The 19,554-nt window shown below is 37.9% G+C and overlaps 2 protein-coding genes across 3 annotated transcripts in view; one reads left to right on the top strand and one right to left on the bottom strand.

Moving 5' to 3' along the window:
* Positions 1-18,750, top strand: part of MTMR8 (myotubularin related protein 8) — a 129,724-nt gene extending 110,974 nt beyond the window's left edge. For both annotated transcript variants that reach the window (XM_521093.5, XM_063804943.1), the window contains 2 exons: positions 9,788-9,914; positions 11,820-18,750. In XM_521093.5, coding sequence (XP_521093.2) covers positions 9,788-9,914; positions 11,820-12,344 — 652 coding nt within the window. In that variant the 3' untranslated portion in view covers positions 12,345-18,750. The remainder of the gene's footprint in view (positions 1-9,787; positions 9,915-11,819) is intronic.
* LOC107971125 (uncharacterized) overlaps positions 1-19,554 on the bottom strand; it is a 178,804-nt gene that overhangs the window by 104,380 nt on the left and 54,870 nt on the right. The window lies entirely within an intron of this gene.

Below are 19,554 nucleotides of genomic sequence, written 5' to 3'. Positions count from 1 at the left end.
CATGATTTGACTCTCTGCTTGTCTGTTGGGGGTGGTATAGCAATGCTTGAGATTTTTGCACATTGATTTTGTATCCTGAGACTTTGCTGAAGTTGCTTATCAGCTTAAGGAGCTTTTGAACTGAGACAATAATGTTTTCTGGATATAGGATCATGTCGTCAGCAAACAGAGACAATTTGACTTCCTCTCTTCCTATTTGAATACCCTTTATTTCATTCTCTTGACTGATTGCCCTGGCTGGAACTTCCAGTACTATGTTGAACAGGAGTAGTTAGAGAGGACATCCTTGTCTTGTGCCTATATTCAAAGGGAATGCTTCCAGCTTTTGCCCATTCAGTATGATATTGGCTGTGGGTTTGTCATAAATAACTCCTATTATTTTGAGATATGTTCTGTCAGTACCTAGTTTATTGAGAGTTTTTAACATGAAGGACATTGAATTTTATCGAAGGCCTTTTCTGCATCTATTGAGATAATTATGTGGTTTTTGTCATTGGTTCTGTTTATGTGATGAATTATGTTTATTGATTTCTGTATGTTGAACCAGCCTTGCCTCCCAGAGATGAAGCCGACTTGATTGTGGTGGATAATCTTTTTGATGTGCTACTGGATTCAGTTTGCCAGTATTTTATTGAGGATTTTTGCATCAATGTTCATCAGGGATATTGGCCTGAAGTTTTCTTTCTTTATTGTGTCTCTGCCAGGTTTTGGTATCAGGATGATGCTGGCCTCATAAAGTGAGTTAAGGAGAAGTCGTTCCTTTTCAATTGTTTGGAATAGTTTCAGAAGGAATGGTACCATTTCCTCTTTGTACCTCTAGCAGAATTTGGCTGTGAATTCATCTGGTCCTGGGCTTTTTTTAGTTGGTAGGCTATTTATTACAGCTGCAATTTCAGAACTTGTTATTTGTCTATTCAATAACTCGACTTCTTCCTGGTTTAGTCTTGGGAGGGTGTATGTGTCCAGGAATTTATTCATTTCAATTTCATTCTTTTGCATGTGGATATAAAGTTTTCCCAGCACCCATTTGTTTGAAAGACTGTCCTTTCTGCATTGAATTATCTTGGCACTGTTATCAAAAATCACTTAATTGTATATTCAATGGTTTATTTCTGGGTTCTCCGTTCTATTCCATTGGTCTATATGTGTGTATTCATGCCAGTACAATATTGTACTGATTACTGTAGCTTAATAATATCTTTTGAAGTCAAGAAGTGTGTGACCTCCAACTTTGTCTTATTTTTCAAGATTGTTTTTGCTATTCAGGGTCCCTTGCAATTCCATATGAATTTTAGGATGTATTTTTTCCATTTCTGTAAAAAAACACCGTTGTGATTTTGATGGAAACTGCATTAAATCTGTAAATCACTTTGGGTAGTATTGACATCGTAACAATATTAAGTCTTTCAATTCATGAACAGGAAATGTCTTTCCATTCATTTGTGTCATCTTTAATTTCTTTCAACAATATTTTGTAGTTTATTGTGTATAAGCCTCTTACCTGCATGCTTAAGTTTAGTGAAAGCAGGCTTTCTTGTCTTATTCCCAATCTTAAAGGTAAAGCTTTCAGTCTTTCAACATTGAGTATGATGTTTAGTATTTTCATGAAGATTTTTGCATCTATATTCAATATCAGCAATATTAGCCTATAATTTTCCTTGGTATAAGGGTAACTCTGGCTAACATGAAATGAGTTTGGAAGCATGCCCTCCTTTTTCATTTCTTGAAATAATTTGAGAAGTGTTAGGGGGAAGGGGTGGCTTTGGGCACAGCTTCATCAGACTTAAGTGTTCCTGCCTGCCAGCTCTGAAGAGAGCAGTGGATCTCCCAGCACAGCGCTTGAGCTCTGCTAAGGGGCAGACTGCTTCCTCAGGTGGGTCCCTGACCCCCATGCCTCCTGACTAGGAGATACCTCCCAGCAGGAGTCGACAGACACCTCATACAGGAGAGCTCTGGCTGGCATCTGGCAGGTGCCCCTCTGGGATGAAGCTTCCAGAGGAAGGAACAGGCAGCAATCTTTGCTATTCTGCAGCCTCCACTGGTGATAACCAGGCAAATAGGGTCTGGAGTGGGCATCCAGCAAACTCCAGCAGACCTGCAACAGAGGGGCCTGACTTTTAGAAGGAAAACTAACAAACAGAAAGAAGTAGCATCAACATTGGCCGGGCATGGTGGCTCATGCCTGTAATCCCAGTACTTTGGAAGGCCGAGGCGGGCAGATCACAAGGTCAGGAGTTCGAGACCAGCCTGATAAACATGGTGTACTACTAAAATACAAAAAATGAGTTGAGCATGGTGGCGCCCACCTGTAGTCCCAGCTCCTCAGGAGGCTGAGGCAGGGGAATCACTTGAACCTGGGAGGCGGAGGTTGCAGTGAGCTGAGATCTCACCATTGTACTCCAGCCTGGAGGACAAAGTGACACTCCATCTCAAAAAAAAAAAAAAACAGCAAAATAAATAGCATCAACATCAACAAAAAGGACATCCACACAGAAACCCCATCTGAACCTCACCAGCTACAAAGACCAAAGGTAGATAAATCCACAAAAATGAGGAAAAACCAGTGCAAAAAGGCTGAGAATTCCATAAGCCAGAACGCCTCTTTTCCTCCAAAGGATCACAACTCCTTACCAGCAAGGGAATAAAACTGGAGGGAGAATGAGTTTGACGAATTGACAAAAGTAGGCTTCAGAAGGTGGGTAATAACAAACTCTTCCGAGCTAAAGGAGCATTTTCTAACTCAATTCAAGGAAGCTAAGAACATTGAAAAAAAGTTAGAGGAACTGCTAACTAGAATAACCAGTTTAGAGAAGAACATAAATGACCTGATAGAGCTGAAAAACACAGCACGAGAACTTTGTGAAGCATACACAAGTATCAATAGCCAAATTGACCAAGCAGAAGAAAAGATATCAGAGATTGAAGATCAACTTAATGAAATATAGCATGAAGACAAGATTAAAGAAAAAAGAATGAAAAGAAACGAACAAAGCCTCCAAGAAATATGGGACTATGTGAAAGGACCAAACCTACATTTGATTGGTGTACCTGAAAGTGATGAGGAGAATGGAACCAAGTTGGAAAACACTCCAGGATATTATCCAGGAGAACTTCCCCAACCTAGCAAGACAGACCGACATTCAAATTCAGGAAATAAGAGAACACCACAAAGATACTCCTCAAGAACAACACCAAGACACATAATCATCAGATTCACCAAGGTTGAAATGAAGGAAAAAATGATAAGGGAGAGAAAGGTTGGGTTACCCACAAAGGGAAGCCCATCAGACTAACAGCAGATCTCTCTGCAGAAACCCTACAAACCAGAAGAGAGTGGGGGCCAATATTCAACATTCTTAAAGAATTTTCAACCCAGAATCTCATATCCAGCCAAACTAAGCTTCATAAGTGAAGGAGAAATAAAATCCTTTACAGACAAGCAAATGCTGAGAGATTTTGTCACCACCAGGCCTGCCTTACAAGAGCTCCTGAAGGAAGCACTAAACATGGAAAGCAACAACTGGTACCAGCTGCTGCAGAAACATACCAAATTGTAAAGACCATCAGCACTATGAAGAAATCGCATCAACTGACAGGCAAAATAACCAGCTAGCATCATAATGACAGGATCAAATTCACGCATAACAATATTAACCTTAAATGTAAATGGGCTAAATGCCCCAATTAAAAGACACAGACTGGCAAATTGGATAGAGTCAAGACCCATTGGTGTGCTGTATTCAGGAGACCCATCTCACATGCAAAGACACACATAGGCTCAAAATAAAGGGATGGAGGAATATATACCCAGCAAATGGAAAGCAAAAAAAAAGCAGGGGTTGCAATCCTAGTCTTAAAACAGACTTTAAACCAACAAAGGTCAAAAAAGACAAAGAAGGGCATTACATAATGGTAAAGGGATCAATACAACAAGAAGAGTTAACTATCCTAAATATATATGCACCCAATACAGGAACACCTAAATTCATAAAGCAAGTTCTTAGAGACCTACAAAGAGACTTAGACTCCCACAGAATAATAGTAGGAGACTTTAATACCCTGCTGTCAATATTAGATAAATGAGACTTGAACTCAGCTCTAGACCAAGCCTACCTAATAGACATCTACAGAACTCTCCAACCCAAATCAACAGAATATACATTCTTCTCAGCACGACATTGCACTTATTCTAAAATTGATCACATAATTGGAAGTAAAACACTCCTCAGCAAATACAAAAGAATGGAAATCATAACAAACAGTGTCTCAGACCACAGTGCAATCAATTTAGAACTCAGGATTAAGAAACTCACTCAAAACTGCACAACTACATGGAAACTGCACAACCTGCTCCTGAATGACTACTGGGTAATTAATGATCCTGAATGACTACTGGGTAATTATTGAAATTAAGGCAGAGATAAATAAGTTCTTTGAAACCAATGAGAACAAAGACACAGCGTTTAGAGGGAAATTTATAGTACCAAATGCCCACAGGGGAAAGCAGGAAAGATCTAAGATCCGCACCCTAACATCTAGAACTAGAATCTAGATCTGGAACTAGATCAACACCCTAACATCTAGAACTAGAGAAGCAAGAGCAAACAAATTCTAGCAGAAGACCAGAAGTGACTAAGATCAGATCAGAACTGAAGGAGATAGAGACATGAAAAACCCTTCAAAAAATTAATGAGTCCAGGAGCTGTTTTTTTCAAAAGATCAACAAAATAGATAGACCACTAGCCAGACTAATAAAGAAGAAAAGAGAGAAGAATCAAATAGACACAATTTGAAAAGCATTAATTCTTTAAATATTTGGGAGAATTCTTCAGTGAAGCCTCTAGCCCTGGGCTTTTCTTTGCTGGGAGATTTTTGATTCCTGATTCAATTTCTCTACTTAATATTAGTCTGTTCAGTTTTTCTTTGTGATTTAGTCTTGGTAGGTTGTGTGTTTCTGGGGATTTATCCATTTATTCTAGGTTATCCAATTTATTGGTACATTGTTGTCCTTATGATCTTTTTTATTTTTGTTGCATCGGTTGTAATGTCTCCTTTTTTGTTTCTGATTTTATTTATTCAAGTCTTCTCTTTTTATTTCTTGGTCTAGCTAAAGTTTTATCAGTTTTGGAAATTTTTTTTTCCAAAAAATAAACACTTCTTAGTTTCTTTCTTGTTTTTTTTTTTTTTTTTTTTTTTTTTTTTTTGACAGAGACTTACTCTGTTGGCCTGGCTGCAGACTGGACGAGGCTCAAGCAGTCCTCCAAACCTAGCTCCCAAGTAGCTGGGACTACAAGCATGTGCTATTTTCTAAATGTTTTTTTTAGCGATGGGGGTCTCTCTATGTAGTCCAGGCTGGTCTCGAACTCCTGGCCTCAAACAGTTCTCCTGCCTTGGCCTCCCAAGGTGCTGGGATTATAGACGTGAGCCACTGCACCTGGCCCCACCTCTTAGTTTCTTTGATTTTATATTCACTATTTCATTTATTTCTTCTCTAACCTTTATTATTCCTTCCTCCACTACCTTTGGGCTAGTTTGTTCTTTTCCTAGTTCCTGAGATATAAAGTTAGGTTTTTGATTTTAGATCTTTCTTCTTTTTTAGTATCACTATAAATTATCACTATAATTTATCACTATAAATTTCTCTTTTTTATTAACATTTTTAATTGGCCAGTCATAATTGTATATATTTCAGGGGTACAATGTGATGTTTTGATATATGAATAAAATATGGAATGATTAAATCAAGCTAATTAACATATCCATCACCTCATTTAGACATCATTTTTGTGGTGAGACACTTGAAATTTACTCTCTTCTCTTCAGTTTTGAAATATGCAATACATTATTGTCAACCATGGTCACCATGCTGGGCAGAAGACCTCAAAAAGTCATTCCTTTTATCTAACTGTATCTTTCTACCCTTTGGCCAACATCTCCCCATTCTCTCCTATCTCAGCCTCTGATAACCACAATTTTACTCTCTGTTTCCATGAGTTTGATTGTTTTAGATTCCACGTATAAGTGAGAAGATATAGTTTTTGTCTTTCTGTGTCTGGCTTATTTCACTTACATAGTATCCTCCGGTTCCTTCTACGTTGTCACAAATGACAGCATTTATTTCTTCTTTAAGGTAGAATAGTATTCCATTATGTATGTATATATCACATTTTCTTTATTCAGTCATCTATTGATGGACTCTTAGGTTGAGTCCATATCTTGACTCTTGTGAATAATGCCAGAATGAACATGAGAGTGCAGATATTTCTTCAAAATACTGATTTCAGTTCCTCTACCCAGAAGTGGGATTGCTGGATCATATGGTAGTTCTATTTTTAATTTTTGTCGAATCTCTGTACCATTTTCTGTAATAGCTGTGCTAATAAATTTCCTTCTTAATACTGCCTTTGCTGCATCCTACATGTTTTGGTATGTTGTGGTTTTGTTTGTTTCAAGATACTTTCCAATTTCCCTTTTGATTTCTTCTTTGACCCATTGGTTGTTTAAGAGTGTTTAAGTTTTTAATTTCCATATATGTTTTAACTTTACAAGTTTCCTTTATGCTATTGATTTCTAGTTTCATTCCATTGTGAACAGAAGAAAATACTTGGTATGATTTTAATCTTCTTAAATTTGATAAGCTCTCTTTTATGACCTAACATGTGATCTATCTTGGAGAATGTTACATGTGCTTTTGAAAAGAATGTGTATTGTACTGTTATTGGGTTGAATATTCTGTATATCTGTTAGGTCCATTTGGTCCACAGACTTGTTCAAGTCTGCTATTTGTTTTTTGATTTTCCTCTCTGATTGTTCTATCCATAATTGAAAGTAGAGTATCGAAGTAATCTATTACTGTATTTCTGTCTGTTTCTCCCTTCAGTTCCATCAGTGTTTGCTTTACATATTTAGGTATTCTGATGTTGAATGCATATACATTTATAATTGTTATATTTTCCTGGTGTATTGATCCTTTCGTCATTATATAAAATTCTTCATTGTCTCCGTGACATTTTTTGACTTACAGTTCATTTTGTCTGATATTACTATTGCCACACCTGCTTTTTTTAAGTTACGATTTGCATGGAATATCTTTTTTTATCCCTTCACTTTCAGCCTATGTGTGCCCTTAAATCTAAAGTGAGTCTCTTATAGACAGCATATAATAGGATGTTTTTCTTAAACTATTCAGTCATTCTGTGTATTTTTATTGGGGAGTTTAATCCATGTATATATTTCAAGTAATTATTGATAGGGGAGGATTTACTGTTGCCATTTTGTTCATTGTTTTCTGTTTGCCTTGTAGGGATTTTGTTGTTGTTGTTCTTTTCATTTCTTGCTTTCTTCCTTTATGTTTTGTTTTTTTGTTTGTTTGTTTGTTTAGTTTTTATATTAGTATGCTTTGATTCCTTTCACTTCTTTCTTTTTTTTTTTTAACTTCTGTAGGTATTTCCTTTGTAACTACCATGGGGCTTACATAAAATGTCTAACAGTCTAACACTCTTGTCTTAAGCATGTAACAACTTAACTTCAATTATGCACACATTACACATTTTCTTCTTCTCTATGTTATTCATGTCAAAGTTTACATTTATTTATATTGTATATTCATTAGCATACTTTATAATTATTGTAATACTTTTTTAAACTTTATACTACAATTAAAAGTGATTTACCCACAACCATTACAGTAATATAGTATTCTTTATTAGTTTATATACTTACCTTCACCAACAACTTTTATACTTTTTTATGCTACTGTGTTGCTATTTAGCATTCTTTCATTTTCATTTTCATTTCCCTTTCAATCTAAGGAGAAGACTTCCCTTTAGATTTCCTGTAAGGCAGGTCTGTTGGTAATGAACTCCCTTAGCTTTTGTTTGTCTGGGAAAGTCTTGATCTCTCTTTCGTTTTTGAAGAACAGTTTTGCTACATATATCATTATTGGTTCATAGTTTTAGTTTTCCTTCAGTGCTTTGAATATATTATCCCACTCTCTACTCTCTTCTCTCCTGAAAGTTTTTTTTTGCTGAGATGTCTGCTGATGGTCCTAATGGATTTTCCTGCATATGACAAGTTGGTTTTATCTTACTGCTTTCAAAATTCTCTCTGTCTTTGACTTTTGACAATTTTATTATCATATGTCTTAGTGTGGATTTCTTTAGATTCATCGTGTTTGGGTCATTTTGGCCTCCTAGATCTAGATGTCCATTTCCTTCCTCAGATTTAGGGGGTTTTCAGTCATTACTTCTTTAAATAAGATTTCTAGTCCTTCCTATATTCTCTTGGGACTCCCATAATGCATATATTGGTCTGCTAATTAATGGTGTCCCATAGGTCCTTTAAGCTATTTTATTTTTTTATTCTTTTTTCTTTGTGTCCCTCTGACTGGATAATGACAAATAATCTGTGTTTGAGTCTGCTTAGTCTTTTTTCTGCTTGCTCTAGTCTGTCGTTGAACTCCTCTATTGGATTCTTCAGTTATTGTATTCTTCAGCTTTAAGACATCTGCCTGTTCTTTTACATTTTCTGTCTCTTTGTTGAAATTTTCATTTTGTTCATGGATTGTTCTCCTGAGCTGCTTGAGATTTTCCATGATGGATATTTCTAATTCTATGTCGGGTAATTCATATATTTTCATTAGAGTCAGTTTCTGGAGTTTTAGCTTGTTTCTTTGTTCAGATTGTGTTACCCTTTTTCTGCACATCAGAAGAATCCACTCTCACCCCCAGTCATATGGATTGGCCTTGTACAGGAGAAGACATTCACCAGCCAACCAAGCCAGAGCTTCTGTGGGCCTTTCAACCCATTGTCCTAGTTTAAACTGCTGTCTTTGTTATTAGTGTCCCCCAGGCATCCAGAGTATGTCCAGTTTCATCAGTGTTCCTAGACAGGTGGCACAAAAGCCATTCCCTTGGTAGCTCCTGGAGAATTTAGAATGCTGTGTGCATGTTCCAACTCTTTTCCCTTCCCAGGGAGAAGCTGGGAACTGGGATTTTCCCCCTACCCTGTGTTGAGCCAGGTACAGGAGCTGTGGTACATGCCTACATGCTAGTTGAAACTGCCACTTTCTTCTCTGTAGCCCTCAGGATACTATCACATGCCAGACCCTTTCAACTCTTTGAAACAGGTGAGAAAGAAGCCAGTCTTTCAGGTGGCACCTGGAGAAGTTGGGATGTTAGGTGTGCAGTCCAACTTCTTCCATTCTGAGGTAGAAGCTGGGAATGGGGGTTTCCTCCTGATCCTATGGCACTGTGCTGGGAGTTGGGATTATGATGAGTGGATGTTTCTGCTTTTTCTACAGATGTTTTGTTTACAATCTGGTTGGTTTCATACTTATCCAGGGTACAGAAGCCGCTCCATAAGTTGCTGGATTTCTCATAAAAGGAATTGATCCTTGTGTTGCAATTAAATCAGTGTATCCATTGGGGGAAGGAGAGTCCAGGGCTTCCTATTCTGCCATCTTGCTGATGTCACTCCTCTCCCTTATTATTTCATAAAACTACATATGAGTCTATAATTATCTCAAAGTAAAATCATAATTTGATTGTTTAAAAGAACCTCAAGTTTGCTCAAGTCTAAAATGTCTCCTTCAGCTGAGATTTTTCTGCTGGTATCTTTACTCTTCCCAATTATGAGCATGTCCAGGCTTTTTAATGTCATCAAATTACAGTACTCATGAGATTTTCCCACCTACTAAGCCAATATTTTCTTGGCACAAGGAAAACATCGGTAATCAATTACTCCAGCTAAACTAACCCACTTTTCCCCCCATTTTTGTCTATTTGAGGTTCTGGTGTGGGATGTATAACCGCTTTGACAAAGGGCTGCAGCCCAAGCAGAGTATGCTAGAGAGCCTCCTGGAAATTAAGAAACAGAGAGCAATGCTGGAGACAGATGTGCATGAACTAGAAAAGGTGAGGAGAAAAGTCCCAAAGAGAGATCTTCTTGCCCCTTCTGGGTAGGTCCAGCCTGCTTGGAGTTGAATTTATACTTGTGGAAAGCTGACTGGCTGGCTTTTTTATACTCTTTGGCTTTTCATGTGTCCCATGTCTACAAACCTTTGAGCATAACTCCTTTTCTTACTTCCCAAAATGTGTTAAATATGTCACTCAACTAGATAAACAAGTGAATTTGTTCCCTTTATCTCTTTTTGGATCTGGATGGAATGAATAGGAGGAACAAGAGGGAATGACTAGGGAAATCACATAGCATTTGTTATCCATCAAGAGAATAAGTATAACATCTTGGGTATACTGATAAGAACAGTGCAATTGCTGTTTTTCAATTAGGAAAATCTTATAAAAGAAGATTCTTATTTCCTTCCCACGTAAACTGCAAACTCTGCTTATTGAGTGACCATGTTGGACACTTGTTTTTTAATTACACGTTACAGAAGTCAAAAAGTATTTCTTGTTGATTTCATAAACTGAGCTGCTTATGAAATGTAGGAATCCCTAAGGGTTTGTTTGAAGGACAGGGGAAAGGTACCTCTTAGAAAAGAATTATTGGAAATGGTGTGCTATTTAGGAACTGGGTGTGAACCCACTTTAAGCCAGATAAGGCATAGCTTTTCTGCTCCCTGTAAGTAAACAAATGTCATTTTATTGTGAAAATAAATGTGTTGTGATTACATCAGATCCCAAACTTTTTAATGTCCTCTTGGGAGGCAACAGCCAGTTACTTGGTTCCATTTTTTTAAAAGGTGGAGGGGGGCAAACTAAAGCATAAGTTAAAATCGTAGGAAACATGCATCCCCGAGAAGGCCCAGTCCTAAGTAGATTAGATGTAGTAGAGAAACTTCTTCTTAACGGCTCCTCTTTTAGCTACTAGCAGATTCTTCCACAAGGCCAGGAAAGGTGCCCTATTATTGACCCAGCCCTCTCACTTATCCCTGCCTGACTCTTGAGAGAGAATCAGATTCATTTCACATATACTCAGATCACTCTAGAAAGACTTCCTTTTGAAGTGTGTATGTGTTTTTATATATGTGTGTTATTAACTTTCTTTTTTTAATACAGAGCAGAAAAACAAAGCTGCTGATAATATCACCCAGACAACCCTGTTGACTTTTTTTTAAAGACAATATAAGTGTTAAGTTAGAAAATACAGAATACAACAAGGTAAAACATGAAAAGTTTAAAAGACTCCCCCCACCACCTTCAGAAAAATGTATGCATTTTTCTGAAGAGAAGGTCCATAATTTTCATCAGATTTTCAATGGGGACGTATGACCCCAAAGAATCACTGTTGTGAAGTATCAGTGAATCATTATATTATCTCTGAAAGTGAAAATATCTGTTAGAGGTAGCATGATGTAGACGACAGGTCATAGACTTTGGCATCAGGCAGATGCAGGGTCAGATCCCAGTTCTTTACTTTGTACATGTGCGAATTTGGGTGACTTACTTAACTTCTCTGAGCCTCAGTTTCTTCATCTGTAAAATATAGCTAATACCTAAACTAATAGGTTTATTATAAGGATAAAAGGAAATACTCTGTGTAAAGTGCCTAGCACATAGAGGTATTCAATAAATATTAGTGATGTTTTCCCCTGCCCTCTCCCCATCTCATGAACAAAATTGCACTTATCATAAAAGAGGACTTTTATAGATATAAGACCTTTGAGATTCTTCAATGTTAGGGCTTCTAAAGTACTATGGCATGTGATGAGGGAAAGATGTTGTGGGGGAGGGGTGAGCAAAAGGTCATTTGCTACCATTATAAGTGACAGCAATAGGATCTCTGCAGATCAAGGTAATGTTTGCCTAGTTTTTCTCCTGTTTCTAATTCTTCTCAACCCTTTCTTGCTCCTGAGGCAGAAACTAAAAGTCCGTGATGAGCCACCAGAAGAGATCTGTACCTGCTCTCAATTAGGAAACATATTATCCCAGCATCTGGGAAGTCCTTTGACCAATCCTCTTGGCTTTATGGGTATCAATGGAGACCTGAATACCCTGATGGAGAATGGCACCCTATCCAGGGAAGGAGGCCTCCGAGCTCAGATGGATCAAGTAAAAAGCCAGTGTGCAGACCTCCACCATAACTGTTGTGAGATTGTGGGCAGCCTTAGGGCCATAAATATCTCTGGGGATGTGGGCATCTCTGGAGGGACAGGCATCTCTGAGGCCATGGGCATCTCTGGAGACATGAGCACCTTTGAGGCTACGGGCTTCTCCGAAGACTTAGGAATCTGTGGGGCCATGGACATCTCTGAGGCCACTGGCATCTCTGGAAACTTGGGTATTTCTGAGGCCAGGGGTTTCTCTGGGGACATGGGCATCTTGGGGGACACAGGCATCTCCAAGGCCAGCACCAAGGAGGCAGACTACTCCAAGCATCAGTGAGTTAGTTACTCATCTTCCATGCTAGGTATACCTACAGCAGCTACAATGATTCTTGTCCCAGAGAGGGCTATGCTGCTTTTCCAATTGGTTTAAGTGGGTGAAGCCAGGGCACCCCTCTCCCCACTTAAGTCTGGAAGGGAATTACTTTACTGATTAAGTGACCAATATGTTCATATTAAGCAGTACAGAGTGTAGGCAAGAGAAATAATATGTTATTGTTCTAAAATGGGATTTAACTGTAGAAATGTTGCCTCTCAGCTGAGACACATATTAAGCTGGTTCTACTGTCTGTTTTCCTTAATGATCGACCTGCCCTATTTTCTATCCTCACTGCTGTAATGTGAAAGTGAAGTGGAAATATTGTCACAATGGTCAATAATGACCCTTTTGAGGGTATGGAGAGATGGTATACAGCAGGTAACTGTGAATTGCAGAATAAATTAAAAGAAAATTTTACTTTCAGGTATGCTTAGTCATGGGATGTTAGCTAACATTATTGCCAATGGAGACATACAATATTTTCCTGAGAAGGAAATCAAAATGATGCTTAATTGTTAGCATGAGTGCATGGGTGCTTGGTGGTTTGAAACATGTAAGGAAAGTTTTCTTAAGTTACAACACTTGCTTTCCCCAACCCACACCCCAGCTAGGTCTTGTTATAATACTTAGCCAATTCCTTTTTTCATAGATAGCCCATAGGTAAACTTGAATCCACTACAGTCTAAAATTATAAATTTCAAATTAATGGGGTTTGAATTAGTAACATTAATTGCATCAGTTCAGGAAGTAACTGAAAATCTCAGTGCTTCAGACTCAGACTGAGACATGGTCTGTGTGCCCATCTGGGTTTGTGCAAAATAGGACCCTTTTTAGGTCTTCTTTTTATGAAGACAAGTGGTTTTGCTTATCTAGATATCACATGAGGTTTGTAGATTTTTTAGACACAATTGGCACTACTTTTAAATCTAGTAGGTTTATCACCTTGTGCTAATGTACAGTTTTGAAAAAAGTCCATTCTGATAAGCAGATCCAGATACTTCTGGGGAAAAGGATGTATTTTTATTTAAACACCAGTTTTTCTCCTAGGGGTTGATACACTTGATGGGTTTTTCATCTGTCCTATTGGATATTCAGTCATGATTTTGCTACTTCCACATACTGAGAGTAGGATAGGCCTCAGTCAGTTTGGGTCATGCTCTGTATATTCTCAGCAATTCCAGAACTCTTAATGCCAACAGAATCCAGGTCTTCACCCAAAATCTGTTCCAAATACTCTATATTTGGCTTAAGCTAAAACATTAGATGACTTAAAGAGGCATCCCTTGATTATCACATCCAGTTGTGCACATAGAAATCTCTAAAGGATTACCTCATTAGGTGCTTTCCTTTGAAAGAAAGAGGTGCCTTTTAAGGGTTTAATTTAAATATAGGAGAGGAGTGCCAGGATAGCTCCTTGATTTCTTATCTCTAGCTGTAAACTGTAGACCCAAAACATCCTCTTTAGTGGAAGAACTCTAAATCATTTTGGTTGTCTTTTTTTATATGTAAGCAGGAGTCATTTTTCTATTTACTTCCTCTTGGTAAATTTTTTGTTTTTGAATAACTCCTAATTTATTTGGGTCTTTCCCATTAATAAATAAGGGCCATATTTTACTTACATATTCTTGATAGCTGCCTTGATCTTATAATTTTAAAGCATCAAGACGATTTCCTTTTTTTTTAATCTCTCTGGTCCTCCTCTTTCCATGCTTTAGTCCTTGCTTTATATAACCTAAATTATCAGATGTTGCCAGTTGTCATTTGACTTCTTTTGGGGAAAAAAATGGGGTTTGTGCACACCATTTTAATCTGGAGGCTACATCTACTCCTGGCTTTGTGAAGGAAGTTGCCAAAAAGGATGATGGTACCAATCTGCCTCCAGTGAGCCATTCTGGATCTTGCTCCCAGATCTTTCTCCCATATCTCAATCTGTATTTTGCAGTTTATTAACTAGCGTGATGTTCTGGATAGAGTGTGTTTAGTTTTCAGGGAAGCTGAAAGTAAAAAGGTAAATGGCAAGACGTAGTAGTTTTTGCAAATTCTATAAAAAACTAAAGAGTCTTGATTTATTCCTAAAGGTCTGTACAGGGACAGTACACAGTACCTAATCTTATGTCTTAGATCAAAAACAAAATTAGTCAATAGTGAAAGGAAGGTCTTTTCAATATAATTCTAAACTAAGAAGTAGTAAACCACAACCCTGGTATTTCCAAAAGCGAAAACAACATTTTTAAAAGACTGGATTATTTTGTTAATTATCTAAGGCCATGGGATCAATCTCAGTCTCAAAATCTGTGAGGTCAATTTGTTTGGTCTTTGATATTTTTATTCCCCAACATGCTACATTATTGCTTACGTATAAAATATACAGAACTTAAAAAATAAACTGCATGAAAATCAACTATTTATTCTCAACACCAAACACCTTTTAGTTTTACAGTTGAATTTAAAAATCTGAGAGAAGAAAAAGATGGAATCCAGGTATTTACACACTATTAAAAGCAGATTAGCTATCTATAGGTAGGAGCCCAGCAATAGTGAGGAGACTCTTTAAGGCAAGTTGCCAGGAATACTAGAAAAGATGATCTATTAATGGCTTTCACTTCATACTCTGATATAGCACCTATCCTGTGAAAGAAATGTGACTCCCTTCACCCACTGTCCTACCTTTCCAGTTCCCCAAGCAGAAATTCCATTCTCATGTGACTACTCTACTTAAATAGGAAGGCATTTAACCACCTGCCACTGTCATCCACTAATCTGACCTCTGCCTACTTTCTACACAAGTTTCACAGGCCTGGGGCTACTGCTTATCTTTTCTATGCATGAGGCAGGCTCTGTTCCTGTGCTTGTGACCATGCTCAGATTCTACTGTGGCCACCGTTTTAAAAATTCATTAATTATTTACTTAGTTTATGGAATGACAGATTTATCACAGTAATAAATAAAACAATTTTAAGTAACAAATAACAGCTAACAGTTTGACGTTTTAAAGAATAAATTCACGAATAAGGTTTGCTTTATGAAAGAAAACCTGAAACTCTATATAGAACTAACTACAAGAATCTAAAGCTTATGGTGCATATATTAGACATGTGTATCTTTGGAAAGTACCCTTAGAAATTATGTTCAATTACCAGCAAGTCAGTTGTCATTGCCTGCCAACATGCATGAAACACCTTTTGTCTAAGATACCCCTCACACTTCACTGGAAGTGAGACCTTTCTCAGAACACTTCCAGCCAAAAGGAATCCAAGTCTTTTTAAGAGGTGCTTTTCAAACCTAATTGGTAACTATTTAAGCTTGGTCTTAATTTGGTAGAAAGAGAAGTTTAATAACTAAAGATGATCATGTCAGTTCTTTGTTACATACTGGCTTTTATTAAACACCCAACTCTTCTTGATGGTAATTAGGCTTTGATATACTATTGGGAAATCTTTCTATGAGAGTATTTCATTAAGTGTCCTTTTTCTAAACAATTGTGTAGGGTAATGTAAATTACCTTTATGTTAAAATATCCTTCTCAAAAGGGGTTTACTGTAGTCCAGATTGGTTTATACCTAGGAAGATAATTCTCACTTTATTAATTTCCAATGTGTATGATTTAGTGATATCTAAACCAAATCTTTACCCCACCTTTAGGCGTCTCACTCTGAGAATTCTTTGTATGATACAGACAGATATGATTCCAACCAAATCTGGTTGCTTTATTCTAAGTGCCAAATCTAAACCTGCCTTTTTATGTACACATTTAAAAACAAATAGAAAGACAAGGCTTAAGCCTTACATGTTATTCCTTTTTTTTTTTTTTAAATATACTGTGAAGAAATGGTTGAGCTGTCAGGCAAAAACAGACAAATGGAAAGATGTGAGGTCATAACGGACTCTTGTTTTCTTGTCCTTTTAAAAGCAGTTGTGATTTCAAAGTATTTGGTGGTGGCATAGAAACTTTTCCAAAGCAAAAAACAAAAACAAAAAACTTACTTTTCAAGCCCTATAAAACATGTCTTCTCTGATTCCCTGGCTGTGATACTGACAGTCTTTGCCTTCCCCTTAAATAGGAAGTACTAGTATTGTCACCAGTCTTGGCAGCCCATGTCTCCTTTACATGTCAATGCAAGTAAAAGCATGTTACATTCTCTGCGATTTGTGACTGTTTTCACAAAAGAGAAGTGTGCTTTGAAAGCAGCTGTCTCCATGCACACGTATGTTTATCATGGCACTATTCACAATAGCAAAGACTTGGAACCAAGCCAAATGTCCAACAATGATAGACTGGATTAAGAAAATGTGGCACATATACACCATGGAATACTATGCAGCCATAAAAAATGATGAGTTCATGTCCTTTGTAGGGACATGGAGGAAGCTGGAAACCATCATTCTCAGTAAACTATTGCAAGGACAAAAAACCAAACATCACATGTTCTCACTCATAGTTCGAAATTGAACAATGAGAACACATGGACACAGGAAGGGGAACATCACACACCGGGGCCTGTTGTGGGGTCGGGAAGGGGGAGGGATAGCATTAGTAGATATACCTAATGTTAAATGACAAGTTAATGGGTGCAGCACACCAACATGGCATATATATACATATGTAACAAACCTGCACGTTGTGCACATGTACCCTAAAACTTAAATAATAATAATAATAATAATAAAGAACGTATTACAAAAAAGCAAAAATAAAAAAGCAGCTGTCTCATTTAGACCCATGGGTCTTGCAGGAGCTGAACAAAAATATGCTTGGAAGTTGGCATGTGTGAAACCAGTGGCTTCCATATTAAGTCTGGTGTCCTGTCTCTTGGTGCTTTTTAAAGCATTGGGGGTAACCTAAAAGCTTTTTTCTCTTCCAAAGCTTTATTAACCCTTCAACCATTTTCATGGCTTTGTACTCTTAACTTTTTAGAGGGCTCTACACCAGCCTTTACAGAATCCCAGTTGTGGAGAAGGAGGTGGGAAGGGTCGGAGGAAGAGAGTAATACAGAAATATACCTGGCCAGTTCAACAAAAAAAGTATATACCTATCCATGATTACCAGCATTCCGGTTGTTTAAAATTTCATGTGCTCCTTGAGATTAAATTGTTCACAATAAGGTCCAAAAGTCTTTTCCAAGTGGTACTGGGACTAATATATTTTCTTTTTTAAGGCTTTTACACTGGTAGAAACTGTTTCCTTAAGAATGCTGTAAGTTGTGTATTTTCTTTGTCAACATTTTTCTCTGTTGTGATATGTAGTCCTGGGTTTTCTCTTCTTTTAGAGAGTGAAGGATGACGGGTGGTATTCTCTCCCCTTAATATATCCCTGAGGCAGATCAGTCCTTATCTCTCTTTTGCTTCTTTTGCTGAAGCAACACTGGATTTCTCACCTGTCAGGTGAGAAACATACACCAAAGTCATAGATAATCAGTGTTCAAAGACCCATGTCCTCTGGTCCCAATTCACATGCATTTGGCCATACCAGTTCACATAAAGTGCCGCCAAGTCTCCACTTCACTTGCATTTGCAGACAGGGTGGTGTCTTCATTTTGTGAATGCCAATGAGAATGCAGAGCACATATTCTGTTTCTGAAGCAGAGCATGTTGTATATTATAGTTTGACAATGCCTCTGGCTTAGGAACAGCTAACAAGTTCAGTCCTTTTGGAATATTACTCATAGTATAGCTATTTGTGTGTGTGTGTGTGTGTGTGTGTGTGTCTTTGTATGTGTGTGTATGTGTGTATGTGTGTGTGTTTACTAGAACTTTAGTAGCATCTGGTCTCATAGGTTATTTGGGCATTCAGATGAAGAAGATTTGTCCCAGAAATTAGAAACTCTTTTAGTGCTAAGCCTCTTACTTTGATATTGTCTAGCTAAGTTTAATGAGTACTTTGGGACATGCCAAGCCAGAGATACAAACCAAAGTGAAGCAATTGGCCTTTTCTCTGGGATATATTATCAGGCAGCTTTAAAAGTAAGATTCAAGTATATGACCAGTGTTATCTGTAATATGTTAATGTCAGCCACATACCTGCATGAAGATCATGCAACTGATGTATAATTCAGAATTGAACCATATAGGTTCTTTGAGAACCTGACTTTTTATTAGCTCCAGGTTTACAGACTGACACTGTCACAGCAGCTCAAGTCTGAACTTGCCAAGGTACAACAGTGTGAATGATTGACTTTAATTCCCTGTCATGTGTTTTCTTGAGCCTGTTACACCACTGCGGTATGGATGTGTGACCCAGTGACAATGTTCACTGCCAGTTTTGTCCAGTGCCACAGAGATCATTGACCCTCTACTGCAGTTGTGTTACAATTTGCAAATGTTTGGATGATACCATGTTTTTTATCCAAAATTAAAAACCTTCAGTCTTTTGCATGTGTGAGGTTACTGTGTATTAGCTACAAATAAAAGAAAAGATGGCATACCTCCAAAAATGGTACGCTGACCTAGCCTCAACAGATGAACCACCTTACAAAGACAGGATCTGCAGGTAGGTTAAAATACTCTCTGTTGATGTTAAAATAAGACAAGAAAGGTATCAGGGCACCTGGTTCTGAAGAGCACTGTCAGTGACCAGCTGTGAGGGCAAGACTGACACCAACTTAACTCACAAAAGAGCGCTGACAGTATACCAGTTTGTTCATTCACATTGGGGACAGACCTGTTTACAGACCAAGCTCTTCATCCTCTTTCAGGGCCTTCTCTCCTGCCCCCACTGCCCCCTCTCCCAGCAAGAATTCTCACTCATGAACTTGGGGGTTATTTCCTCCAGGCCTCAAAAGAGCTTCCCTCTCTGGGGACTATGTGATCTGGGCCTCTAGTGGGTAGAACACAGAGAGACCTGCGTTCTAGTCCTGGCTCTGCCATTCACTGGCCCAGTGGTTTTGGGCAAGTCATTTTCTCTCTCTCAGCCTTAGACGTCTTATCTATAAAATGGGAATGATAATTGTACCTACCACACACAGTCGTTGTGCAAGTTAACAGAGCTAACATGTAAAGTACTACCTGGTAAAGTCCCTGGCACATAAAAACAGTCAAAATGCATTAGTCAGCCTCCTCCTACTTTCAGCCCTGATGCTGCTGATTACGCTGACAAGTTCTCACTCTTATGCTTCTTTTTTCAACTCTATTCAGCCCCTTCCTACTCTTGACATATTGTCTTTAGACAGTCAGA

Source organism: Pan troglodytes, chromosome X (assembly GCF_028858775.2).
Source record: "Pan troglodytes isolate AG18354 chromosome X, NHGRI_mPanTro3-v2.0_pri, whole genome shotgun sequence".
Lineage (NCBI taxonomy): Eukaryota > Metazoa > Chordata > Mammalia > Primates > Hominidae > Pan > Pan troglodytes.
The sequence above is the reverse complement of the archived record's forward strand: the minus strand, read 5'-3'. Positions and strand labels throughout refer to the sequence as shown.